This window comes from Giraffa tippelskirchi, chromosome 12, assembly GCF_054371585.1.
Source record: "Giraffa tippelskirchi isolate mGirTip1 chromosome 12, T2T-mGirTip1v1.2.pri, whole genome shotgun sequence".
NCBI classification, from domain to species: Eukaryota; Metazoa; Chordata; class Mammalia; order Artiodactyla; family Giraffidae; genus Giraffa; species Giraffa tippelskirchi.
The window spans coordinates 63,901,269-63,928,070 of record NC_137286.1 but is presented as its reverse complement, the minus strand read 5'-3'; the positions used below and the strand labels follow the sequence as shown (position 1 = coordinate 63,928,070).

At 39.2% G+C, this 26,802-nt stretch overlaps 2 protein-coding genes across 8 annotated transcripts; both read left to right on the top strand.

The window, feature by feature from the left end:
- The first annotated feature begins 1,979 nt into the window (after window positions 1-1,979).
- SNURF (SNRPN upstream open reading frame) lies at window positions 1,980-20,288 on the top strand. Of its 6 annotated transcripts, none has more exons than XM_081552078.1 (4): window positions 1,980-2,095; window positions 8,216-8,311; window positions 11,960-12,085; window positions 20,143-20,288. In XM_081552078.1, exons 1-3 carry the CDS (start codon window positions 2,082-2,084, stop codon window positions 12,063-12,065), a joined length of 216 nt encoding a protein of 71 aa, XP_081408204.1. In that variant the 5' UTR covers window positions 1,980-2,081; the 3' UTR covers window positions 12,066-12,085; window positions 20,143-20,288. The 6 variants fall into 6 exon arrangements, 3 of the variants coding, with proteins under 3 accessions (XP_081408204.1, XP_081408203.1, XP_081408202.1); XR_014071888.1 differs by lacking the exons at window positions 1,980-2,095; window positions 20,143-20,288 and adding exons at window positions 2,479-3,846; window positions 4,876-5,021 and having other exon boundaries at window positions 11,960-14,169; XR_014071889.1 differs by lacking the exons at window positions 1,980-2,095; window positions 20,143-20,288 and adding exons at window positions 3,019-3,846; window positions 4,876-5,139 and having other exon boundaries at window positions 11,960-14,169.
- SNRPN (small nuclear ribonucleoprotein polypeptide N) lies at window positions 11,997-26,314 on the top strand. Of its 2 annotated transcripts, none has more exons than XM_081552074.1 (8): window positions 11,997-12,085; window positions 20,220-20,288; window positions 21,484-21,635; window positions 24,244-24,355; window positions 24,804-24,956; window positions 25,410-25,548; window positions 25,917-26,042; window positions 26,146-26,314. In XM_081552074.1, the coding sequence occupies exons 2-8, from the start codon at window positions 20,286-20,288 to the stop codon at window positions 26,181-26,183; spliced, it is 723 nt and encodes a 240-aa protein (XP_081408200.1). In that variant the 5' UTR covers window positions 11,997-12,085; window positions 20,220-20,285; the 3' UTR covers window positions 26,184-26,314. The 2 variants fall into 2 exon arrangements, with proteins under 2 accessions (XP_081408200.1, XP_081408199.1); XM_081552073.1 differs by having other exon boundaries at window positions 20,143-20,288.
- The last annotated feature ends 488 nt before the right edge of the window (window positions 26,315-26,802 follow it).

The window sequence follows — 26,802 nt, the reverse complement described above, 5'->3', positions numbered from 1 at the left end:
ACCCTTCCTAAATGACTACACTATTTTACATGTCAGAAGGTTTCAATTTCTCCACATCCTCCTTAACACTTGTTATTGTCTTTCTGATTATAGCCCTCCTAGTGAGTGTGAATTCTATTTCATCGAGCCATTCATTTGCATTTCGCTAAGAATTAATGATGCTGAGCATCCTTTCATGTGGTGATTGGCCATTTGTTTGCCAGTTTTGGGTGAATTATCAAATTCAAATCCTTTGCCCATTAAATATTTCTTTTGTCTTCTTAGTTTTGAATTGTAGGTCTTCCTTTATCGGATAGCATTATGATTTGCATTTTTTTTTTACTATTATGCTGGCTGTCTTTTCATTTTTTTAATAGTGATCCTTCAAGCAAAAACTTCACTTGTGATGAAGTCCAATTTATTTATTTATTTATTTTCATTTGGTGTATCTAAGAAACCATTCCTTCAGTCAGAATCACATAGATTTACGTCTTCGTTTCCTCCTAAGAGATTTGCATTTTACTCTTACAAGCGAACTTTCATCCATATCCATTTTGAGTTAATTTTTGTATATTGTGTGATGTAGGAGCTCTGATCACTTTGTGCAGACTCCAGTCTCAGTTGCATAGAGAATAATTCTAGTCTAGATTTGATATCTTTTAGATGGCTCAGATGGTAAAGCATCTGCCTACAATGTGGGAGACCCGGGTCCGAGCGTTTGAATTGTTATGTCTACACTTAAAAAAAAAAAAAAAAGGAATGGTTGGGCGGCATCATTTTGCTGGGAAGTCTCCTTTTCTATATATTTACTTGCTAACTGCAGGATATGCTCACCCCTACAAACTGATTTTAAATATTCTCTTTCAATAAATGAGTGAGCCAAAATGGCCACTCTCTGCTGCTGCTGCTAATTTGCTTCAGTCATGTCCGACTCTGTGCAACCCCATAGCCGGCAGCCCCCCAGGCTCCTCTGTTCCTGGGATTCAACAGGCAAGAATACTGGAGTGGGTTGCCATTTCCTTCTCCAATGCATGCATGCATGCTAAGTCGCTGAGTCACTTGTAATGTTGGGATCCTATCATGCCTTTCCTGCCATTCAAAGCCAGGTTCTTAACTATAGTGCTTAGTTGCTCAGTCATGTCCTACTCTTTGTGACCCCCACGGACTGTATCCCGCTAGGCTCTCTGTCCATGGGATTCTCCAGGAAAGAATACTGGAGCAGGTTGTATGCCCTCCTCCAGGGGAACCTCCCAAATCAGGAACTGAACCCAGGTCTCCAGCATTGCAGGTAGATTCTTTACCGACTTAGCCACCACGGAATATTGACCAGGCACAAAATTAGGAATCTGGGCAGGCTGGCAGAAAGAGCAGGCTAGAAAAGGGTGAAGATGCGTCAAGGAAATTGACAGCAAGTACATTAGAGCTTAGAATTAAGTTTAATTTTATCTTAATAATACTTTAATTCTGAAAGTAATCACCACTGTAAAAATACAAACATGGTAAAAATTTTTAAATTAAAATATAAAGTGCCACAGTAAAGAGTTTAATGAAATCATGATTTTCTTTATATGTGTATATGAAACACATAAATATAACATAATATCTGTGTTACCTTGCAACAGGATAAGGTCACCAGTGGAAAACCTGAGGAAACCTGAATAAGGTACGGACTTTACAAATGGTCACAAAAAGGAAATACCCAATCCTCACTTCACTTGGAGGTTATCACTCCTCTGGGTCGAAGTACTACAGTTAACATTTGGTGCGTTTCTAAGAGTCATTAACTGCCGGCTCGTGGTGGTCCCTAGAGCTCCCCCACCCCAAAGGCCATAGGACTTTGACCACTAGGGTGGGGTAGACACCATCCCCCCCGTTTCCCAGCCTGGGAGGGCACTCATTATCGCCTGCACTGCCGCAGCACCTCGCCACTGCGGCAAACAGACTGCGCAGGTGCGGCAGAGTCCCGCCGCGGGGAGGGGGGCGCCTTGCCGCGCACGCGCAGGCGGAGTCCGCGGAGTGGTGTTGTGGCCGCGGAGAAGCGCAGCGCGGTCTGCCAGCTGGAGATGCGTGACGTTCTGTTCTGAGGAGCGGCCAGCAGCGCGATGGAGCGGGCCAGGTCAGCCGTGTGGTGGGCAACATTTTTTTTTTGATCATCCTGAGCTTCCAGAACTAGAAGTATCTTGGTATTTACTGGGGATCTGGGCCCTCAAGTTCTTTGTCTGGTGGCCGGATGGAACTTCTGGAGGCTTGAGTGACTTTCCCGACCGTGTCTTGTCAGGTCTTGGGGGCATCTGCACCGTCATGTCGCGCCCCCTCAGATTCTCTGGAGTGGCCCTTTGTTCCTGTGGTCTGAGGCTGCGGCCGCGGGTGGCCACAATACGACAGTCAGGGGAGGGCGGGGTCAGCGGTTTCCACAGTGAAATCTGCCAGGGGCCGTGTCCATGAAGGCGCTGATGTGTGGCAGCAGTGGGAGGGAGTGGTTGCGGTGGTCTCCGTGGCAGTGATGAGGAGGGGGCGACAGGGTGGCTGCAGTGGCGGCTATTGAGGGGGCGGCTGAGAGACCGTGCTGGCTGTGGGAGGTGACAGGGGCGGCCGAGAAACCCCGCTGAATGTGGGGGTGATGGAGGCGAGTGGCCGAGAGACCACGCTGCCCGTGGAGGGGGGGGAGGTGGTGAGGGCAGCCAAGAAACCCCGCTGAATGTGGAGGATGATGGAGGCGGGCGGCCGAGAGACCGCGCTGCCCGTGGAGGGTGATGGAGGCCGGCGGCCGAGAAACCGCGCTGCCCGTGGGGGGTGGGGGGAGGTGATGAGGGCAGCCAAGAAACCCCGCTGAATGTGGGCGTGATGGAGGCGAGCAGCCAAGAGACCGCGCTGCCCGTGGGAGGGGGGTGATGGGGGCCGCGGGAGCGTGGTGGGGGCCCTCTGTGCCTCGGTATGTGGGGGTGGGTGGTGGAGTGCCGGCCACGGTGGGGCCGCAGAGAGGCGGTGGGGACGCGACAAAGCAGTCTTGCGGCGTGGCTGTCTGGACACTGTTCGAGTGAGAGGGTGAGCGGGTGGGGGCACGCGGGTGGAGGAGGCCATCTGTTTGATGAAAGAGGAGAACTGTTCAGTGTTCTCATGGCCGGCAGTGCTCTTAGAGTTTGAATAGTGCGGCAAAACTACCCTTTCCCTAATTTGAAGGGGTGGCTGCAAAGATGTCTTATATACTTGATTCCTTTAAGTATCATGTTTGTGAGCTTCGTGTAAGAGGGATGTGGTATTCACAGCCTATCTAATGCATTTTGTAGGGGACCTGCCAGGTTCTGGGATGTGACAGCCAGAGGCGTTTCTCTTTCACATGCGTTTTCCCTGCGTTTGCAATGAGTTTCGAAGGCCAGCTAGGGAGCGTGGGGGTCGGTGTCGCGTCACAACCTTTGTGCTGCTCCACGAAGATGGCGGCCACCGCAGCTGTGCGGTTCTGCGCAGGCGTGGAGTGGGGGCGTGGCCCTCCCCGCGATGCTGCAGTGGGGGAGGGGCGGCACTGCCACCTGCAGGCGGGGAGTCGGCCGCGCCCTCAGGAGAGCCGTGTGCAAAGGGGGAGAGGCGGACCCGGGGGGGCGGCTGCCGCACCCTGGTGCTACGGTAGGGAAGGTGTGGGCTCAGTGTGCAGGCGCGTCAGTGATGACACCACCTCTGCTGTGCACTGGGGGAGGGGACTTGTGCAACTTCCGCTGTGCAGGGCAGCCCGCCATCCCCTATACCTACGTGCCCCGTTCCTGCCCCTTCCCCGCTCTGCTGGAGTTGGCTTGGGGGAGGAAGGACACAGGTTTGCGCAGCCTCTGTCTGGCAGTCACCCCTTACCTGCAGTGCCGTGGTGGAGTGGAACAGGTAGGCCAGAGAGTTGCACGATTTTTCCATCCTGTGCCTGCCTGAAATGTCAGGGCAGCTGCACTGTGCCCCTGGCTTTCTCTTACCTTTTAAGGGAGAGGTGAGGGCTTGGAGGCCAAGAGAGGTGAGTGCATTCAAGGATTCACTACGCTACTTAAAAGACAGCCTCCGTCACTGGTGCAGGAGCTTTTTCAGTGTTGTTCATTTGCCTTAAGTGGTACTGGGAGCAGTCTTAATTGTTCGCTGTATTAAGTGGATTCAGTTAACCATTTAGACAACTCTCATTCCTTTAATCCCTGATTTCAGTTTTTCGGATTATATAATTCCATAGCTGCATTTCCCTTACCTGACTGTCCTATTTCTTGATCACTAGATAATCCATTGGTGATGTTACCTTTATAATTTCCTTATATCAGGGGATCAAGGCTCCTCTAGGACTCTTAGGAACTGAGGTCTATGAGTTGTTTGTTCAAGGAGAACAGCAGAGAAAAATGTAGAATGTGAGTCCTAGGTGTATCTGGGATTAGTGAATTCTTGCCCGTAATTGGACTTTTTAAAAAAAATTTGGAATATATTTGCTTTTCAATATTGTGTTAGTTTCTGCTGTACAGCAACTTCACAGTTGCTAATGTTCAGCTATCCCCTTCCTCTTGATTTTTTAATTATTATTTTTGTTCCATCATTTTTGAAGTTGGAGCTGCTATGAATATTTTCTGAGAAGGGGTAATTAACAAAGTAACTATTCCTGTATCATGATTATTGTATTACTATTACCATATTTTGACTTTGGGGGACATTCTTAGGATTTTCCTTGTAGAATTTTGATGTGCTTGCCTTTTTTACTCATTTATCACAAACAGTACGTCTGCTTGTGTGCCCAGTTAGAATGTAATTAAGGGAAATTTAAATTAAGCTTTGGAAGCTTTGTTCTGGAATTGTTTATTTTCTAGTAGCTCAAAAAATAGCAGGACTCTGGTATTTTGTGATACTTATGATTTGCATCTTTTTTTTTTTTTTTTCTGCTTGTAGGAAGATACTACTTCAAATGTGAACATCTGATCATTTGGCCCTTTGCGAGATGAGAGTGCATCATCCTGGTCCGCCATTTTGTAGTCTTGCCCTCTGACTTAGGACCTCAATATGGCGGACCCTGTGGAAAGACCTGAAGTTTGAAGGTCTCTGTCCTGCCTTGTGAATATTTGGCATAGTACCACAGCTTTTTGAGAATGGGAAAGGAATGTGAGCCCTGTCTGAAGTTTAGAGCAAGGACTATGTGTTGCTTTCTAAGGCAAGGTACTTTGAACAAGAGTTGTTGATGGTTAAGGCATCATCCTTCACTAATAAGGGTGGGTAAAGAAGTTTATTTTCTGGTTCCTGGGTGCTGACTGGCTCAGAATTTCTTTGATTCTAAAGGTTTTGTTTTTGGAGGCACTGATTTTCATGTTCGTGGGGAGATCACACCCTGGGATTACTTCACATTATCTTTGTGTTTTTTAACTTTTATTTCTCATTCTTGAGGTCATTGAGTTATTTACTTTTTGGGGGGGGGGTGTAAGGAATCCTGGATATTTGATAGAATATTAGGAAAAAACCCTATCATATCTCATCATCTTTTGCTTTTTCAGTATGTTTTCAAATTTGTTGTTGTTGCTAACTCGTGTTTTGACTTCTTTGGGACTCCATGAATGATAGCCAGGCTCCTCTGTCCATGGGGTTTATTAGGCAAGAATACTGGAGTGGGTTGCCATTTTCTTCTCCTGGGGATCTTCTCAGGGATTGAACCGGACTCTCCTGCTGGCAGGTGGCTTCTTTACCATGGAGCCATCTGAGAAGCCCGTATTTCCAGATTAGTATTAATTTTTTAATGAAAGGGATTTTGGAGTAAAAAGTTAGCATTGTGTACATGTAACATGTTTTCTCATGTTGGCTTCTGGGTTGGAAATGCAGTTAAGGACATTACAAATTTACATATGTGTGTTTAGAACAAAATTCAAAAATAAAGGTGCTCATCATTGATTTTGCATGTAGCTTTAAAAATCTTCGAAAATTGAAAAAAAAAAAACCCTCTATGTACTGATTTTTTTCTCAATTGAACACAGACCTTCAGGTTACATAAAGGAACTGAAAATTTTTTGTGAGGGGTGGGATGGATAATGGGGTATTCTCAGTTAAACTGTGATTAATTATAATGGGTTGTCTGTGACAAAGCAGAGGTTTATAATTCCTTTTACTGTATTAATGTATTAGTAAGTATGTTTGAAACTACCATCTTGTGTATCAGTATTTCATCCTTTTTCATGACTGAATGACATTCCGTTGTATGGGTATACCATACCACACCATATTTTGTTTATGCATTCATCATTTATACTTTGGGTTATTTCGATTTTTGGCTATTAACAACTAACACTGCTAGGAACTTTCATGTTCAAGTTTGAGTTTTTATTTCACTACAAGCTTGGAGTGGAAATACTGGGTCACATGTTAATACACTCAACATTTTTAAGAAGTGCCCGAGTTGTGTCATTTTTCACTTTTCCAAGCAGTTTCTCCACATCCTAGTCCTGTGGTGTGAAGTGGTTGCTGTTTTGATTTGTGTTTTCCTAATGACCCTCATACTGAGCATTTTTTCTTGTGTTAAGGAAAATTGTTATGCTTTTGGAAAGTGATCTGTTTGAATCCTTTACTCATTTTATTTTTTGTAATTCATTTATTTATTTCATAGGTGTTCTGGCTCTTCATTGTTGCACAGGCGTTTCTCTAGTTGTGGTGAGCTGGGGCTGTTCTCTTAAGCTGCAGTGCAAAGTCTTCTCATTTCTGTGGCTTCTCCTGTTGTGGAGCCCGGCTTTAGGGCATGTGGGCTTCAGTTGTTTCTGTTCCTGGGCTCTAAAGCACAGGCTCAAAAGTTGTGGTGTAGGGACTTAGCAGCTTCATGGTCTGTATGTGGGATCTTCCCATACCAAGTACGGAACTTGAGTCTACTGCATTGGCAGGTGGATTCTTTACCACTGAGCCATCAGGGAAGCTCCCTTTACTCACTTTAAAATTGAGTTTTGTTACTATATTATTGAGTTGTAAGAGTTCCTTATATCTCTGTAAAGAATTCTTTGTATCTGGAGGAGGAAATGGCGACCCACTCCAGTATTTTTGCCTAGAGAATACCATGGACAGAGGAGCCTGGCAGGCTACAGTCCATGGGGTTGCAAAAAGTTGGACACAACTGAGGGACTAATACTAATACCTTATAAGTTCTGGATAAAAGACTTTCATCCCATATATAATTTGCATATATTTTTTCCCATGCTTGTAATTGTTTTTCTAAGTGTCTTTTGAAGCAAAGACTTTTCACTTTTGGTGAAATCCTATGGATTCCTTTCTCCATTAGGTACTTTAGGTGTCATAATCTAAGAAACCATTACCTAATCAAAGGTCCAAAGGTCAAGGAGATTAGCAAAGGTATTTTTTTTTAAATGATCTTTTCTACTGCTTGATTAGAACATTAAAGTTTTTAAAGCCAATCCAGGGTTATTGAGAAACTGTTTTGTTTATTTTGCATAATCTAATATGAAACCTAAAATAGCATGGGTTCAGGAAATTATCTTTTGGAATGTGTCCTTTGAAATCTGCCTGTGAAATATTACATTACATGACTTGTGTAAAATGCCTTTCCTTATCTCTTTTTTGACTTTTTAAAATTTCAGTTCCTGTAGTTTCTAGTCTGTGACCCAAGTGCTGAACAGATTGCCTGTTCAGATCCATTGAACAGCCATTTTGTGAGCTGTTCTGCAGATGATACTGTCAGTGGCTATGTATTTTTTTCTTAAGCATTTTTAAAATTTCTTGTTTCTCAAATCCTAAGAAGGAAGCATTCACACAAGAGATTGCTTAAATAGACATTTTGTAATTTAAATTTTATACTTTATTCCACTATACAGAAGGATCTATCATAATAAAATATTTTTAAACCATTTTTGGAATCATTTTTGCTGTTTTTTCAGGAGTATGTACATTTATTTGTATGTAAATATATAGTGTTACATCTGTATATGTGAGTATATGTAGCAATACACAGTTTTGCTTAATTTTTTGATATTTTTCATTTGAAGTTTTCTGATGTCAAGGAGAATCTAAAGGGAGAAAGTAGTTTTAGGCTAGATTCTGACCACTGATGGATAAAGATCTTCTAATATTTAATTCTACTTTTGTCAGTTTTATTGGTTTGTAATTGGCATATATCACCATACCTTGCTTTAATTAGATTAGATGGAGTTTAAAAACTCCATTTTACTAGATACATGTATAATCTTTATATAAGTGGTTATTTCAGAAACTGATGAAGTCTGTAAAACAAATCCTCTTTCTACCTCAGGGACCGTTTACACTTGAGACGGACTACAGAACAGCACGTACCGGAAGTGGAAGTCCAAGTCAAACGCAGAAGGACAGCCTCACTGAGCAACCAGGAGTGAGTACAGTCAGGCCCTGAGAGCCATTTTAGCGCATTTTTAAATTGGAACAAAGTATCCTGCCACGGGGAATTTAAAGGAATTTAATTAATGAAAGAAGCTTGTGCATGTTATATTGATACAGTAAAAACGCAATTAAATCATCCGTAACTATGTTGTCCTAACTTAACTTTTGCTGAAATTTTAGTCACATGTATTTTTTTCTATACATGTGTAGATAACATGATATGTTCATAAAGTTCTACCTCCTTCAACATATTTATATTAAAATTATTTCTGCTTTATTATTTGTTAAACTTTTGTTGTGCTTGCCAAATGTTCTGTGCATTGAAGAGATGTAAATTTATTATTCGTGTTTGCAATCTTTAGAATTTTCGTTTTAGCTAGTGCGTTTGAAATGTATACATTTTTCTCAATTTAGGATATGAATGTGTTTCTAGAAGGAGCATTTCAATTAAAAATATATTAACATTTCTAAAGAGTCACAACGTAGCAGCTAAAACAATAACAATGACATGATACATACTGAATCTACATTGGGTCTTGTGCATTTTGTTATTACCACAAATGTTGATAGTTATCAGTGGTAACATTGTTTTTCTTTCCTAAATCTGTTATTTTTCAAATTGTATTGCTATGATTAATACATGAATATAATTTTCTCATAAAACATGTAATTTTGAGATACACAGTGAGTATCAAATATCACCAGTCCATTCCCCTCCCTGTGTTTCCCCAGAGATAAATCCTCAGGTACTTTGATCTCTTATCATTTCAGACCTTTTAATATGCATTCATGTATACACATATGGGGAGAAGGAAATGGCAACCCACTCCAGTTTTCTTGCCTGGAGAATCCCAGGGATGGAGGAGCCTGGTGGGCTGCTGGTCATAGGGTCGCACAGAGTCGGACATGACTGAAGTGACTTAGCATGCATGCATGCATTGGAGAAAGAAATGGCAACCCACTCCAGTATTCTTGCCTGGAGAATCCCAGGGACAGAGGAGCCTGGTGGGCTGCCATCTATGGGGTTGCACAGAGTTGGACATAACTGAAGCAACTTAGCAGCAGCAGCAGCAGCATACACATATGGAGTGTGTGTGTGGGGGGAGGCATGTTTGTTTACATACATAAGATTTATTCTGTAACTATGCCTTGAGAGTCTTTCCATGTTGGGGGTTCTATAATAACATTTATCATTATCTTACTAATGGATATTTAGGTTGTTTGCATTTCTTAGTTATTGCAGTGAAGAAAGGAGCAGTTAATCTGAAAATTAATATTACAGTTGTCCCTTGAATAATGAGGGAGTTGGGTTGCAATCCCCCACATAGGCAAAAATCCCCATGTATCTTTTGAGTCCCCCCAAATTGAACTGTGAATGGCCTATTGTTGACTAGAAGCCTTACTGATAATAATTGTAATGTTGACTGACAACATTTTTATGTTAAATGTATATCTACATATATTTTAGGTATTCATGACATAGCTAACTTTCTTCTTTTGATGTTTCTAGGCTCTGGTTTGTCTGCAAGTTTTTCCAAATTGTCAAAAATCTAAAAAAAAAAAAAAAAATCCCCAATACATTTATTGGGGAACAAAACACATATAAGTAGACCCACATAATTCAAACTCTTGTTTAAGGGTCAATTGTTATCAATATTTATTTGTATTTTATTTCACTTTTTCAAATATGAAGTTTTTTACAGAAATTATTATACAATGTGGGTAGCATTTTGTATCTTATTGTATTGTTATTTGCTCATTTAATATGTGGAAAAATTTCAGTATTTTGAACATTTAAAGTTATTGGCTTCTGGTGGCTCAGACGGTAAAGTGTCTGTCTACAATGCAGGAGACCCAGGTTCAATCCCTGGGTCGGGAAGATCCTCTGGAGAAGGAAATGGCAACCCACTCCAGTACTATTGCCTGGAAAATCCCATGGATGAAGGTGCCTGGTAGGCTACAGTCCATGGGATTCCAAAGAGTCGGACACGACTGAGCAACTTCACTTCACTTCAAAGTTATTGGCAAGGCAAAAGATTTCTCCATTTTCCCATGTCTGTTTTACTTATACTTTGAGTGAATATTTTATATAATTTATCATTTATGATAGGCGTTTGCCTGTTTTCTTTTATATGGTAATGCCATTTTTTTCCTCCCCAGAATCTCTAGAAATAACTTGAGATAGATTAGAGATTGTGGCAGAGGTATGGGTGGAGAAGATTTCTTGGGAGAGGATCTTTGTTAGTGAGTGAAAGTTCTGTTACATTTGTTATATTTTATTAGAGCCTTTATCCAGTGTAACATCAGGGTGAATCATCAGTATAACAAGTGGTCATATGCTAATCTTCTAAAAGCCTGCTTTAGGTTTCATTAATTTGTCCATATCTATGGAAATATTTATACTGCTTTTGAAGAAGAGACAACTTCATTTTCCTGATGTCTGTTACATACGTTATGTATAAATACTAGGAGGTGCTGAACTAGAATCTGAGGGTAATTTTGAGTTGGAAAAACAGTATTATTTCCCCAACCACCTTTGTCCACTTTGATAATAGGTGGATTATAGGAACAGGTAAGCAGCATAAATATTCTGTTCTCTAAGGCCAGCTTTTAATCTGAGCCATCTAGTTAGCTTTAATTCCGGTGTGATCCCAGAGGCCCACCATGAATAACAAAGACACTCCTATCACTTGTTAAACTCAAGGAATTAGAGATTACCTCTTAGGAACCATGGACAAAGTCCAGCCTAATTCTTTATGTTGTTGTTCAGTCGCTTAGTCATGTCCCACTCATTGCGACCCCATGAACTGCAGTTAAAAATCTTATTTTAAAAGTATAGAAATAGTGGAAAACCATTTATCACAGTCCCATTTTCAATTCTAGCTGTTACTGAATATTTTCATACATAATGCACTTATCAACTGCCTGCTAGAGCAGGAAGTAACAGAAGTGGGTTCCATCCCTGGAAAGATCCCTTGGAGGAGGACACGGAAACCCACTTCAGTATTCTTGGCTGGAGAATCCCATGAACAGAGGAGACTGGCAAGCTAAGGTCCACAGGGTCACAAAGAGTTGGACACAACTAAAGTGACTTAGCATGCAAACACATACTTAGCAATGAGGGTAGTTTGTTGGCTGGTGATTTATTTATGCTTGTTTTGTTAGCCAGCAACCTGTGTAATTTCCTGTATCTCTTATCCTCAGGATCAGATTCACAGCCAGATAAGAGTCCTACTCATAGGTAGGAATACGTTGAATATTTTTCCAGAATTCCCTGATAACTAAAGGATGGTAGATTTACATAGTCTGAGAGCCTAAGTAGCTTGGAAGTTCTTTGTTTCAGTTAGTAACTTCTTGTCAGCATAAATAACTGTCTTAAAATGTCTCACTGGAAATGCCTTAACCAATACCCTCCCTCCCTAGGGGTTAAAGAATTGTTTCCAGATTAGAAATGGTTATTATAGTGTTGGTTCTTTTATAGGGCATTTTAAACCAAAAGAGCTCTTTTTTTTCTTTTTTTAAGTTCTTTGGTAATATCACCAAAGAGGGTAAGTATCCATCAGTTCTTATACTTTCCTATGTGCAGAGAGTCGCCTCTCTCATGATTTGTTCATGTATGTGTTCTGTGCTCTCGTCCTAGGTGTCACCTGTACCTGAGGCGATCTCAGCAGCAGCAAGGACCTGTGGTGGATTTCCAGGCAGAACTGAGACAGGCATTCTTAGCTGAGACACCACGAGGTGGTTAAAGCAGTATTGGAACACCAAGGTAGCTGATTTCAAGAGAAAAACAAAACAACAAAAAAACCAGGTTATAGCTGATGAAATCACGATCAGGATTAAAGAACTAATTAAAGGGTAGAATGTTTGGAGGTCATTTAATTATTTGGGATATATTCAATTCTTTTCCTTAAAGGCTTCATATAAATATAAACACATAGCAGAAAGTTTAAAAAAGTAAAGGCAGTACCTTAATGCTCTCACCCTGAAACACTTTTGTCGTGAGTTACTTTCTAGACAATGTAGTCTTTGCTTTTTAGGTAGTTTTATTTATATTTAACTTGTACTGCTTTTCACCTTAACATAAGAAAAATATTTCTTTATAAATAGTTGCTGAATATGCTGCTAATATGTTTTATAATTCCTTTCTGTGAGAACTTCATTTTTTCTGCTGGTAGTTTGAAATGAAGCTTCAGTGAATTACTTTTTGTAAAACATTAGATAGGATGATTTCCTTGGATATGCAGATGTAAAAATAAATCAAGGAGTTTGAAATGAAGGTTTATGTTCTAAATTATATTATGAATTATTAGTATTTATTGCCATGAGAAAGTATAGTGCCAGGTATACTTTCATCTGTACTGATTATGTCAATTACATATAATTTGTTTCTATTAAATTAAAAATACAGATCACATCCATTAGCAGATGAGAAGCTAAATATTTTCCCAGGCTTACTCACTAGTTATTTTTTGTTTTCTTTTCTCATATTTTTTTTACCCATTTGTTTGAATCATCTGACAATGTAGCAAAACTATTAACCCATGATTTGTCAGTGTTACGTAGATTTATTTCCAGTGTCTTCTTGTGTTAGTTGCTTAGATTTTTAGGAAATTGCAATTAATTTTGATTAAATACTTTATTTTTCCTTTCTTTTTTTTTTTAAGTTTAAGATTTGAATGACCTAAATTCAAAGGGTTTAATATGTACTTTTCAGAAACTAAGAGAGGAAAGAAGTTTATAGATGAGTTTTCTTCTAGATTTTCTTTATTTCTATTTCAAAGTATAATCCCACAACTCAAATTAATTAGGCTTGTTTATGGCCATCATTTCAAAAGGAAAAATTCTCCCCTACTGAATTCTTTACCCAGCATTCTACAGTAATTGCCTGGACTTGATTGCAAGAGAGTAGAATTGATTTCAGACAGTGGAATCTGGTAATTGTCCTCAGCTGTCCTCCAGAGTAAGAACATTTTTACATGAATAAGTGTACATAATTGATTTTTTTAACCAAGAATTTTTTGGCCCTTTAGTATGGTTTAGGAACTCTTGCAAGTTCCTGTATAAAATCATAATTATGATCTGCAAGTAGAGTAATCTAATTTCCTAAGCTTTAAGTGCTAGTTTCATCTAAATAGTACTAGTTACTAGAATTATTTTATAGCAGGAGTTGGTAAAGTATCTGATTTATTGCCTGTTTTTATAAATAAAATTTTGTTAGTACACAGCCATATCCATTTGTTTACATACTGCCTGTGGATATTATTGACAGTACAGTGGCAGATGGGAGTATTCATGACAGATTGAATGGCAGGCAAGGCCTACAATATTTATTATCTTTCCCTTTAAAAGAAAAAGTCTGCTAGTCTCTTAGAGAACCACTTTCAAAGATTAAAACATAAGGGAGAGCCAGTAGGGGAGTGGTGGCACTAGAGAACGTGGTAAAGGGAAAGGGGTTAAAGGGGGAGGATACGAAGTAAACATGACGGAGTAGAGCATCAGATGAATTTTGGTGATAAGGGTCTTGTTAAAGTTTGCTATACATGTGAATGGGTAAAGACATTTAAACAACTGATATGTTTTCTTTTTCATTATAAAAATGTAAAGCATATGAGTGATAGCCAAGGAAAATGGAAAGGTAAACCACAGATTTTAAATAGCCCTGTTTCAACCATAATGGCATTTTTTTAATTTTCTTTCATTTTACCCATTTGCTTTTCTTTTGAAAACATAGTTAGTTGTAATCATGCTTTTAAAGTATTCTACTTATGTATATCATTAATGTTCCTTCATTTTATTACATAATCCTCAATATCATTTGTAATGAATAAATGATGGTCCCTTCATGATTTACTTTTCCTTTGTACTTGTGTTTTTTTTTACCTTAGTTTGCTATGCTATTATGAATATTCTGTATTTTTAAGATATTGTACATTAGGTGTTTTAAATTTATTAGGATGAGGATTCAGTTTGAGTATGCAGGGTATAAAAATTAGTAAGTTCTTAAATGTTTTGTTACATTGCTTTCTAATAACATCATAAGCAGTATTGATTACCATCAAGAATAATTCAGTTCAGTTCAGTTGCTCAGTCATGTCTGACTCTTTGCAACCCCATGGACTGAAGCATGGCAGGCTTACCTGTCCATCACCAACTCCTGGAGCTTACTCAAACTCATAGCCATTGAGTCGGTGATGCCATCCAACCATCTCATCCTCTGTTGTCCCCTTCTCCTCCTTCCTTCAATCTTTCCCAGCATCAGGGCCTTTTCCAATAAATCAGTTCTTCGCATCAGGTGGCCAAAGTATTGGAGTTTCAGCTTTAGCATCAGTCCTTCCAATGAATATTCAGGACTGATCTCCTTTAGGATTTACTGGTTGGATCTCCTTGCAGTCCAAGGGACTCTCAAGACTCTTGTCCAACACCACAGTTCAAAAGTTCAAGAATAATTACTACAGTGATAATTTCTTGGTACCACCTTTGATGTCTTTTCCCCCCTTTGATAAATAAACACTTTCCAAAATGGAAAAATTGTTTTCTTCTGGTTTAACTTGCATTGCTTTGTGGGTTAATACTTTCCACTTACTTGTGTTTCTCATGTTAGACTTTTTGCACATTTTTTTTTTTTCTGTGAAGGGTCTATTTTACCAGGTGAATGGGAACTAATACTATACCATTATTCTGTGACTTCTCGTTTTTTGTATGTTATTTGGCCAAGTCTCACCATCAGATCGGAGAAGGCAATGGCACCCCACTCCAGTACTCTTGCCTGGAAAATCCCATGGACGGAGGAGCCTGGTAGGCTGTAGTCCATTGGGTCACTAAGAGTCGGACACGACTAAGAAACTTCACTTTCTCACTTTTCCCTTTCATGCACTGGAGAAGGAAATGGCAGCCCACTCCAGTATTCTTGCCTGGAGAATCCTAGGGACGGCAGAGCCTGGTGAGCTGCCGTCCATGGGGTCGCACAGAGTCGGACACGACTGAAGCGACTTAGCAGCAGCAGCAGCAGCAGCACCATCAGATCCTTTGATTTAAGGAAGCTTTACATATTTACATAGTTTAATCATTTTCAAAGTCCACCCTTTTCAAAAGTTTGAGAACTTTTCTTCCTCTGAGGAGTCCCAGGATGTAGTCAGGCCCCCTGGACCATTTATTTGTTTATGTCCACTTTCATCAGGAAATTTATTATAACTGCTAATTCTTTAGAACAGTGTAATATTGCTGCTCTTGTTTTTTTCCTCTTAAAGCATTTTGTTCTTCTTTGCTGTGGAGATAACATTTGATCATTCTACAAAGTGATATACCTCCTTTCCCTCACAAAGATTCATGATTATAGTATGTTGAATTTAGGAATGAGAGATAGCTTTCTAAATTTCAAGTCCATCTCGTTAAGAGAAGCACATTCTTAACCTCTCCAATTAGTCAACCTCAATTCTGAGTGAAATGTGATCTCCTATTTATATGGATTATTTTATACATATTACATATTTATGTCCCCAGTTCTGTAGGTCTCCAGTTCTTTAGTCTGTAACTCAAATCCCCAGATGCATTTTTATACATGGTAACAACATAGTGGGTGTGGGAGGAGTTTGGAACCTCATACAGGTTAGAAAGACAGATACAGGCCTGACTGGCTTCCTTTTGTGTTCTGATCCACTATACCAGGAAATCTTTGTTTGCATTTGTTGATCTCTTAATAGCTAAGCTGTATGAACCTGGTTTGGTATGTGTTCACTGAAATGCCAAGCAGGATAAAACATTTGGAATGGGTCTGACTGGGAAATCTGGACTCGGAAATCTTTTGTCATTTGAAGGTAAAATCCCTGTCTCTGAATTTTAAAGTTTCATTGGAGAGGTGACTGACTACAAATTTCCACCTTATATGCACATTTGATACTGGTTCCCACTGAAAAGTGAAAGTGTTAGTCGCTCAGTCATGTCTGACTCTCTGACCCCATGGACTATAGCCCATCGGGCTGCTATATCCATGGAATTCTTCAGGCAAGAATACTGGAATGGGTAGCTATTCCCTTCTCCAGGTGATCTTCCTGATGGAGGGATCGAACTCAGGCCTCCTGCATTGCAGGCAGATTCTTTACTGTCTGAGCCACCAGGGAAGTCTATTATATTAATCTTTCTTTCAGAAACCTTTCTGTAATTACATTTCTTTCCTTTAGGTGAAATTTTGAAAAGCCATGTTCAACCCTGTTTTTTTCCCCTGGTAATCACTGTCTGGCTCATTGTATAGTAGCATGTCTCCATTTGGTAATAAGCGCCAGGAAGAGTGTCTTATTGAATGTTCAGCTGCATTTGTTCTTTTGGGGAACTAGTGTCAGTATTAAATGTAATCTTAGGAACTTTGAAGATTATTTGATGGTTCAGACAGTTTAATTTTTAAGAACAGCTTTATTGATGTATGTTTTATATGCCATAGAATTTGCCCAGTTATAAGCAGATTGCTATTACAGCCATTGCCACACGTCCTTTTAGGGTTTTCTGTTGCCCAAGTAAGATCCCTTTGTGCCATTTAATTCATTCCCTAACTCCACCTCCTATTTCAGATAACCACTTAACTTACTTTCTGTCTCCATGGATTGCTGAAGACCTTAAATCTTAGATATTCTATCAAAAATGGAAATTGCTAGAGGTTCAAACATATACCAAGTTTTCCTGAATTTACAGACTGGTCGTTCATAGAGAATCTTGTCAGAATTCAGAACATTTAAATTATAGGCCTGAAACTTTTCATGTGAATTTGGATTAAAATTACATTTATTTGGGAGTTTTCCTTCTTCAATTTTCTGGAAGAGTTGGAGCAAAATCAGTTCAGTTCAGTCGCTCAGTCATGTCCGACTCTTTGCGACCCCATGAACCACAGCACGCCAGGCCTCCCTGTCCATCACCAACTCCCTGAGTCCACCCAAACCCATGTCCATTGAGTCGGTGATGCCATCCAACCATCTCATCCTCTGTCGTCCCCTTCTTCTGCCCTCAACCCTTCCCAGCATCTTGAGCAGGATAGGTGTCCTCTGAACTTTTGATAGAATTTGCCTGTGAAGCCATCGGGCCTTGGGCTTTTGTTTGTTGGAAGATTTTTTATTAGTTTCAATTTCCATGCTTGTGATTGGCCTGTTCATATTTTCTGTTTCTTCTTGGTTCAGTTTTGGAAGGTTATACTTTTCCAAGAATTTGTTCATTTCTTCCAAGTTGTCCATTTTATTGGCATGTAATTGTTCATACTATTCTCTTATGATCCTTTGTATTTCTGTGTTGTCTGTTGTAACTTCTTTTTCATTTTTAATTTTATTGGTTTGAGTGTTGTCCCTTTTGTTCTTGATGGGATCATCAATTTTATCTTCTCACAGAACCAGCTTTGCAATGAATTTTGCTATAGTCTCCATTTCTTTTTCATTTGTTTCTGCTCTGATCTTTGTGATTTCTTTTCCTTCTGCTAGCTTTGGGTGTTTTTTTGTTGTTGTTCTTTTTCTAGTTGACTTTAGGTATAATATTAAATTGTTTATTTGATGTTTATTTGTTTATTTGTAGATATACAATAAATTTATATCTCTATAAATTTCCCTCTTAGCACTGCTTTTATTGCATCCGATAGATTTTGATTTGTGCTTTCATTGTCATTTGTTTCTAGACGTATTTTGATTTCTTTAGTGATCTGTTGGTTATTCAGAAGTATGTTGTTTAACCTCCATGTGTTTGTGTTTTTTATAGTACTTTTCATGTGGTTGATACCTAATCTTATACAGCCTTATCAGAAAAGATGCTTGAAATGATTTCAACTTTTTAAAATTTACCAAGGGTTTGATTTCTGGCCCAGGATGTGATCTATTCTGGAGAATGTTCCATGTGCACTTGAGAAAAAAGTGACATCTACTTTTTTTGGGAGAAAATGCCCTGTAGATATCAATTAGGTCCAACTGATCCATTGTATCAGTTAAAGCTTGTGTTTCCTTATTGATTTTCTGTCTGGATGATATGTTCATTGGTGTGAGTGGGATATTTTAAGTCCCCTACCATCACCCTGTTACCAAAATCAGATAAAGATGCCACAAAAAAGGAAATTACAGGCCAATTACTGATGAACGTAGATGAAAAAATCCTCAACTAAATGCTAGCAAACAAAATCCACCAGTGGGCTTTATCCAGGGATGCAAGGATTCTCCAGTATACACAAATCAGTCAATATGATTCACCATATTAACAAATTGAAAGATAAAAATCACATGATCATCTCAGTAGATACAGAGAAAGCCTTTTACAAAATTAAACAGACATTTATGATAAAAACTCACCAGAGAGTGGGCATAGAAGGAACATACCTCAACATAATAAAGGCCATATATGACCAACTCACAGCAAACGTTATCCTCAGTGTGAAAAACTGAAAGCATTTCCTTTAAATTCAGGAATAAGATGAGTCCACTCTCACCACTCTTATCACTATTATTCAACATGGTTTTGAAAGTCCTAGCCATAACAGTCCGAGAAGAAAGAGAAATAAAAGGAATCCAGATTGGAAAAGAAGAAACAACATTTATTGAGGGTAGGATTGACTTACAGAAAAAGCTGCACAAAGGATGCATGGCAGTTTGCATGTGAAGAACAAAGCTTGGGAGAGAGATTCTGAGTAATGGTCAGTTTATTTATTTTTTTAGAAAACCTAATACCCTCCAAATTCTTTTTAAAATGTATTGAACTGACACCAAATTTTGCTAATTGTAGGGAAATACTGCCTCTACATTTTACCATCCTTACTGAATTATTTCTATAATTTCATTAAACTCTTTTCTAATCTATTATAGTTTTACACACTGTTCTTTTCTTGATGATGCCATAGATCTTAACCACTATTTAAATGATTGTATTTTCACATAAAAAAAGAGATGATTGTAAATTTTTTAACCAGCTTACTGTTTGTAAATCTTCTCTATTGAAAACAATGGAGACAATCTTACTTGAAATGTTTGCATTGTTGAAAGTACAATTATACTAGATTTTGTTTATGATACTGAGTTATTTTTATGTGTAAAACCAAATTCCCATTCATAAAGAACATAATGTGTGTGTTTGCTTTTTAAATATAATTAGCAGTTTGAGACCACTTACTAGTTTTGGCTAGGTTTGGTTCATACTTATTAGAAGCATTTACTTAAGTATATCAGGGGGAAATGATAGTATTCTAATGCTTGTTTCTTTGATTACTAAGAAAGTTGACTGTACATACATGTAAGCATTCAGTAGTTGCATGTCCCCTTTTAACAAAGGACATCTTAAGCAGGTACGTGATAATATATTAGGTTCTTGGTGAAGAGAAATTTCCTAGCATTATCGTGAAGGGAATTTGGCTTGGTGCGGGGAGGTAACATTGAGGTTGAAAGCATTTAGGTGGTTTAGCCAAAGAGCAAAATCTGGGCTAACTCAGGAGGAATTCAAATGGTGAAACTTAGGAATACCAAAATATTGAAGTTGAGATTACTTGGTATTAATTTGTGACCAGAGAATCAAACACCTTAAAATAAGGATGGAAAAAGGATACTACGTTTTGGGAATATTAATAGAAAATTAAGCTTATTTTTGAAACTTTTAAGAATTTGTGTGTAAAGTTACGTTCAACAAACTGGTAACTTATAGGTGTGCAAAAAATGGGAGATAAGGTGATCAAAGAGTGAAATTTGGTGTTTAAATGGTGGGTATAAGAGTGAAAGGGGGTGATGTTGAGTATCTCAAATAGTACTTTTCATGCAAGATTTTCTGCCTGTTTTAAACCATGGTAGATGTGGTGCAGCTTGATCATGCTTTCCTCTGCAGGCTCCATCTACTGTTTGAAGCTTCTGCCTCAGCTTGCATTGTTTGTAAGAGAACCTGCGTCATACCTTTGTCTGTAGCCTTCCCTTAGGTCTTAAGGATCCTGAAACTTTCCTGTGGACATTGAATTTGGTGGAACAGCAATCATGGTAAGATGTTTATTAGGGTAGGGGAAGAGAAGCTACTCTCTCAATATATTGGATTTCCAGAGTGTGGGGTGTTTTGGGGTTCTTAATAAGGAATTACTCTATAGTGATGATACCTCATTGCATTGAATAAAAACTAGAGAAAACCTGTGTATGTTGTCCTGTTATAGAGATCTTGCATTGTGAAGAAAAGCAGAAGAGAATTTTTGGTCATATTTACAGTGGTAAGGGATCACCTGTAGATGGGGGACTCAAGAGGTCAGATTTCAATAGATTGAAAAGTCTATGAAAATGGATGGTCCAGCAAGACCACAGCTGAGGAACAGGCTTGGAATCAGTGGGGAAGAAAAATGGAGGTCTTTGAGGCTTTATTGGTACAAAGGAAAGCAGTCTAGAGAGATACAGCATCCTGATCCATTTTGTGGTTCTGTTTAGGTAACCAAGAACATACATTCTTAATGGGAAGGATATCCAAAGGGACTGAAAATTAGTTTTTGAGGAATGAGAAGAATATTAGATTTTTACAGTGGTTTGGGGTCTTCCAAAGGTCCACAGTATGTAAATAGTATTTCTGCATATTAAAGTTTCAGTGGAGTGGTCACTTGGGATGAAAATCTTTTTAAAAGGTGCTATAGCAGGACAAAAATAAAAGTTTGAGGAACACTGATTAAAGTTCTGAATGATATAAGAGGTGGGGTATAAACTAGAATAGAGGCCTTTAAAAGAGAACTGAATAATACATTGTGTTTACATTGGGTTGATGGAAGCTGCAGAGTTTTTGATGGAGATAGGAATTTCCCACCAATCGTCACCTAGTGTCTAGTGGGAAAAGAAGTAGTCCTCAGCATCAAGTACTCTAGAGAGTGAGATTGGGATTTGAATTGGAAAAGGACAGGGATTAGAATGATGGTATGCTAAAAGGGAGAACTGGGTTTGGGAATCTATTGGGGATGTCATATATTTAGGGCAGTGGAAAACTACATGGGGATTCTGGAAAGTAAGACTGTTCCATAGGGGAGTTTAAGTGGTCCTGGGTCCAAATTTAATATCCTAAGGTAAGGTAAGAAAAGATTGACTGCATGATGTGTTTGTTAAGGAAGCCAAATTTGGATTGGTATAGGAGTGGAGAAGAAACAGGAAAGGGTTAGAAAGTAGCTGCAGACAAGGTGATGACTAACTCTCATCTTACTCCTTCCAGACAGTGGGAAAGAGTAGCAAGATGCTGCAGCACATTGACTATAGGATGAGATGTATCCTGCAAGATGGTCGTATCTTCATTGGCACCTTTAAGGCTTTTGACAAGCATATGAACTTGATCCTCTGTGATTGTGATGAGTTCAGGAAGATCAAGTAAGGCCACTTTGGGTTTGGGCAGTGGGATCCCGAGGGAGAGGCGGAACAGTTGAAGGGTAAAGGAGGGTAAAGTAGTAGTTAGGGCACTTGCTGAAGGAGGCAGGAAAATGGCAGTCCTGTCTTGGTCTCATCTCTGAATCGGATGAATCTCCCAGTATTAGAGTCACTGTATCCGCACTACTATTTTAATTTTGAAGCTACAATTATGAACTAAAACGGAGAAAACTGTATGATACTATCAAAATAACACTTTATATTTATTTAGAAAATTGAGATCAAAGGACTTGTAAGAGTCACAATTACTCTTCATGGTTGAGGAGTTGAAATGAGAATAGAATAGTTCAGGGCTGGTCTGGCAGTTGTTCAGCCAGCCTGTTTGCCTGCCCCTTGTTGTGTCTGAGCTCACATGCTCAGTCGGACATCAGCCTCTAACCTCCCTTGCTTATTTGTTTTGGATGTTTGTCCATGCTCTTTCTTCAGAAATAACTTCTATGTGCTTGTGCCTTACCTACGACGCTACCCTCTTTGCACCTGTGTTTGAGGAACTTCCTTTAGCAATAAGAACGTGGCGCTTGCGAGATCCCAGAGACATTATACTTCCATTCAGTTGACTTTTCATTCAGAGTATTTGGGTCAGTGCTTGTAATATCTCTAGATGTTCAAAATGGTTTTGTTTCAGGCTCTTATCTAGGGGCAGAATTTACATTGACCATTGGCTTGATTTCTTCTGTTCCCACAGTTGATACATTGTCCAAAAATTTAATTTAACCACTTCACTTAGAATTTTCTGTATGAAGAGAAAGGTGATGATGAGCTTTGCCTGCCTGCTATACACATCTGTTCTTTTCAAATCTTAATAGAATCCATAACATATTCCTTGTCCTTTCGTTTTTATTTATTCTTAATTTTCTTCCTGCATATGAAGTTGGATCATTTCAGAAATTCTAGGTGATGAATGCTAAGTTAATGATCAATGTTAAGGTTTTGTTTAAATCTACATTTTTACTGAAAAGGATTTAAAAAAATAACAACTTTGATAAATACTAAAGGCAATTGATGAGTGCTTTAGGTATATCCTTAATTTATGTCTCATTCTTCAGTAAGTTTTAGGGATAATTTCACCTCAGTAAGGCACTATCTATATTATATGGTAGAAGCTGTATGCATATACAATTTTTGCTGCTGACACATGAAGAAATTAGAATCACAGAGATTCAAAAAGATTTCCCCTGGTTATATGCATGCATACTCAGTCACTTTGATTGTGTCTGACTCTTTCCCACCTCATGGACTGTAGCCTGCAAGGCTGCTCTGTCCATGAGATTCTCCTGGAAGAACACTCGAGTGTGTTGCCATCTTCCAGGACTCAGACCCACGTCTCTTATGTCTCCTGCATTGACAGATGGTCTTTACCACTAGCACCACCTGGGAAGCTGCTTCCCATGGTTGTATAGTATGTGGTAAGTCTAGGAATAAGCAGATGTCTGTTATTAGGCTGTCATTGCCTATTGCTGTTCTCATCCCTTATTTCAGTTGTCTGTCATCAATATTTACATAGTTAAAAATGATTTAAATCCTATCTTAACATGAAAACTTGAAGTTTCATTGTTGCCTGTCTTCAGAGTCTTAGCCAGTGTTGATCACTATAATGATCTCTTTATAACAGAAATAATTGAATTACTGTGTAGTGCATTAGAAAATAATGTAGTGTTGTAGGTCAATCATACTTCAAAAACAAACTCAGAAAAAGAGATCAAATTTGTGGCTACCAGAGGCAGGAGGTGGTGGGGTAAATTGGATGAAACTGGTTAAAAATTACGAACTTCCATTTTTAAGATAATTAGGTACAAGGGATGTAATGCGCAGCATGAGAAATGAGATTAACAGTGCTGTATGTTATATATGAAAGTTGTTAAAAGAGTTTTCATCACAAGGAAAAACATGTTTTTCTCTTGTATCTGTAAGACATGTTGGAGGTCCACTAAAATTATTGTGGTAGTCATTTCATGAAGTAAGTAAGTCATTATGCTGTACACCTTAAACTTAACACAGTATGTTTTGTCAATTACATGTCAGTGAAACTGGAAGGAAAAAGATAAAATTCCAAATTTTGCTATCAGTAAAGACCCTGATGCTGGAAAAGATTGAGGACAGGAGGAGAAGGGGATGATAGAGGATGAGATGATTGGATGGTATCACTGACTCAGTGGACATGAGTTTGAACAAACTCAGGGAGGCAGTGAAAGATAGGAAAGCATGTTGTGCTGCAGTTCCTGGGGTCGCAGAGTCGGACATGACTTAACCAGCTGAACAATAGCAATAACTATTAAAAGAATCTTAGCAATGTTATTTGCATCTGTGTTTCACAAAGAAGAATTTAGTTTTGCTATAGTATAATATTGAGGGAATATTCTGGAGTTTGAAGTATGATAGGAAAAGAGCTCACCTTTGTATATCGAGTCTAGTTTTCTTTATTTTTGTCACAACTCGTTGACTGAGCATGAGCATCTGGGCATGAATTAGTGTCTTGATACATAATTATTTATAAAAATGTTAGTGAGTCGATCCATAACTTATCATACTGAAATTTTCTTCCTATTTATAGGCCAAAGAATGCTAAACAGCCAGAGCGTGAAGAAAAGCGAGTTTTGGGTCTGGTGTTGTTGCGTGGGGAGAACTTGGTTTCCATGACTGTGGAGGGACCACCCCCCAAAGATGTAAGAAAGATGTAGGACAGGACAGAACATTAATGTGGGAGGGAATCACATTATTTGAATTATTTGCTAAATGAGCATACAACAGAGACAAAGTACACCATACCTTTGTCAGAACGTGCCTAGCACTTGATACAAGTTCTTGTTTGTCTATAATGGGAGATTAAGCATATTCTAGTGAGTTATTCTATGTGCTGACTACAACCTAGTTAAGGGTAGGAGTTGCTGATTTATTTTCTCTCAATAGGCTCGTGAAAATATATGGGCTCCCAATTTAACTAGTGTACATCTAATCTGTAGGATGCTTCTCGATGCTATTTTCAATATAGAACCTCATATGAGGTAGGTTATCTGGGGAAATGTTGGAAAAGGGTAATTATTTAGGAATGATTATTGATAGATAGCTTTCATAAATTTGATTTCAAGCTATATATGTATTTTTTTGTTTCAGACTGGCATTGCTCGGGTACCACTTGCTGGAGCTGCAGGGGGCCCTGGGGTTGGCAGGGCAGCTGGCAGAGGCGTTCCAGCTGGTGTTCCAATTCCTCAGGCTCCTGCTGGATTAGCAGGCCCTGTCCGAGGGGTAGGGGGGCCATCTCAACAGGTGAGGAACCAGGAGAAGTTTTTATTGAGAGAAAGTACCTGGAATCTGATACTGAGGAGATTGAAAAAACTGAGTGAACATCCTGTACTGTGTAAAGCAGTATATGCTGTAGAGGGAAGAGAGGTTCAAATATACATTAGGAAGCCACCGTGATAGCAGTAACTCGGCACTGCTGATGAGTGAAGAGGATGGATGGACCATATGGATGGACAAATGGAGTTGAGAATGCAGAGGGCTGATGAGGTTAAAAGCGGGCATGTTCATTTTAAAGGCGAGTGTGATAGTGGTGCTAGTGTGCCAAGATGTTTTTAAAAGAGAAAAATAGGAAAAGTGCAGAATTGCTATAATTACTTTGTGTTTAATAAATAGTGTATGATCAGCCTTTTATTTTCTGTATTTGAATGATGTGAGGAAGTGTTTACATTTACTGCTTGTCTGTGTGTTCTTTCTCAGGTAATGACCCCACAGGGAAGAGGCACTGTGGCAGCTGCTGCGGTTGCTGCTACTGCCAGCATTGCTGGAGCCCCAACTCAGTATCCACCGGGACGGGGAACTGCACCTACTCCTGTTGGCCGAGCAACCCCACCTCCAGGTAAGGAATCGATGGAGAATTTGGTTCCAGAAAGAATTCTAAAAGAATTTGGTTCTTAGATACAGATGTGGATCTGTGAAAAAAAAAATCCTGATGACCAAAACACTCTTTAAGAAGATACTGAATTAAGGCTCAGCCTAACTACCTAACCTAGGAACTTGGAATATGTTTTCACTTTTGGCCATTGATTTTTAATGAAAAGCTATGGACTCTTGAATTGGGATGGTCTGCCGTGGCAATGGTCAAGGAGACATTTGTTCAACTCTTTACTTAGTACCTGGCTTATTTCTTTAACTATTATCTTGTGCTTTATGCTACCATCTTAGCGGATTTATGCGGCTTTTTTTCCCTGCCATTTTTCATTCTAGGAATTATGGCTCCTCCACCTGGTATGAGACCACCCATGGGCCCACCAATTGGGCTTCCTCCTACTCGTGGGACGCCGATAGGCATGCCCCCTCCAGGAATGAGACCCCCGCCACCAGGGATAAGAGGTGAGTGAGTATTAATATTCTCAGTGGCACTAGCCAGGCCCCTGAATATTTATGTTTGTCTATTTTTTAATGATCTCATGGAATTTTGCTTTTTCTTTTCAAGGTCCACCTCCCCCAGGAATGCGTCCACCAAGACCCTAGGATACTGTTGATCCTTCTTAGTCAGTTTTTGTCCTGCAATGCAGCTTGTGAAATGTGTGAAATGTTTGTGAGCTTTTTTCCCCTCTGCTCCATTAATATTAGCTAATAAATGCATAGAGCAATTAAACTGCGAGGTGCTGTGGTACATTTTTTGCCTTTTGATGTTTTTTAGAGGTCGGAGTTAAGATTGGGATTTTTCTGGTCTTGAAGTTATTATGGATGAGGTAAATCCTGTTAACTCATTTAAATAATTTTGTCTTTATGTCTTATGGTAAAACGGTTGTGATACTTGTTTTAGCTTCACAACTTTGACTGTGTGCACTGTGTGCACTTATAATAAACTTTGTACTGACCCCTCTACTTTACCATGCCATACATACTTGAAGGAAAGTAGGGATGTGATGCCTTGTAAGGCCATCTATAGAAGGAAACTGATACTGAATTAGATTTTGTTTCTTCAGTCAAAGCATTTGAAATAGGAAGGTTCTACCTTCCTTGCAAGCTTACTTCAGTTGATGAGCTTTTTGGACATAGTGCCTTTGTACCTGCTTGGTCAGAGAGACGACATGATCCTGGAGTAATCATCATTCCCTACCAGTGAGTAAGTATTCACAAATGT

Bases quoted from the DNA above. Each gene is read 5' to 3' on its own strand.
- SNURF (XM_081552076.1), top strand. From the start codon at position 2,082: ATGGAGCGGGCCAGGTCAGCCGTGTG. The intron at 2,108-8,215 runs GTGGGCAACATT...TTTCTACCTCAG, and splicing joins CGGGCCAGGTCAGCCGTGTG to GGACCGTTTACACTTGAGAC. The intron at 8,312-11,959 runs GTGAGTACAGTC...CTCTCGTCCTAG, and splicing joins GCCTCACTGAGCAACCAGGA to GTGTCACCTGTACCTGAGGC.
- SNRPN (XM_081552074.1), top strand. The intron at 21,636-24,243 runs GTAAGGCCACTT...TCCTATTTATAG, and splicing joins GATGAGTTCAGGAAGATCAA to GCCAAAGAATGCTAAACAGC. The intron at 26,043-26,145 runs GTGAGTGAGTAT...TTTCTTTTCAAG, and splicing joins CCCGCCACCAGGGATAAGAG to GTCCACCTCCCCCAGGAATG.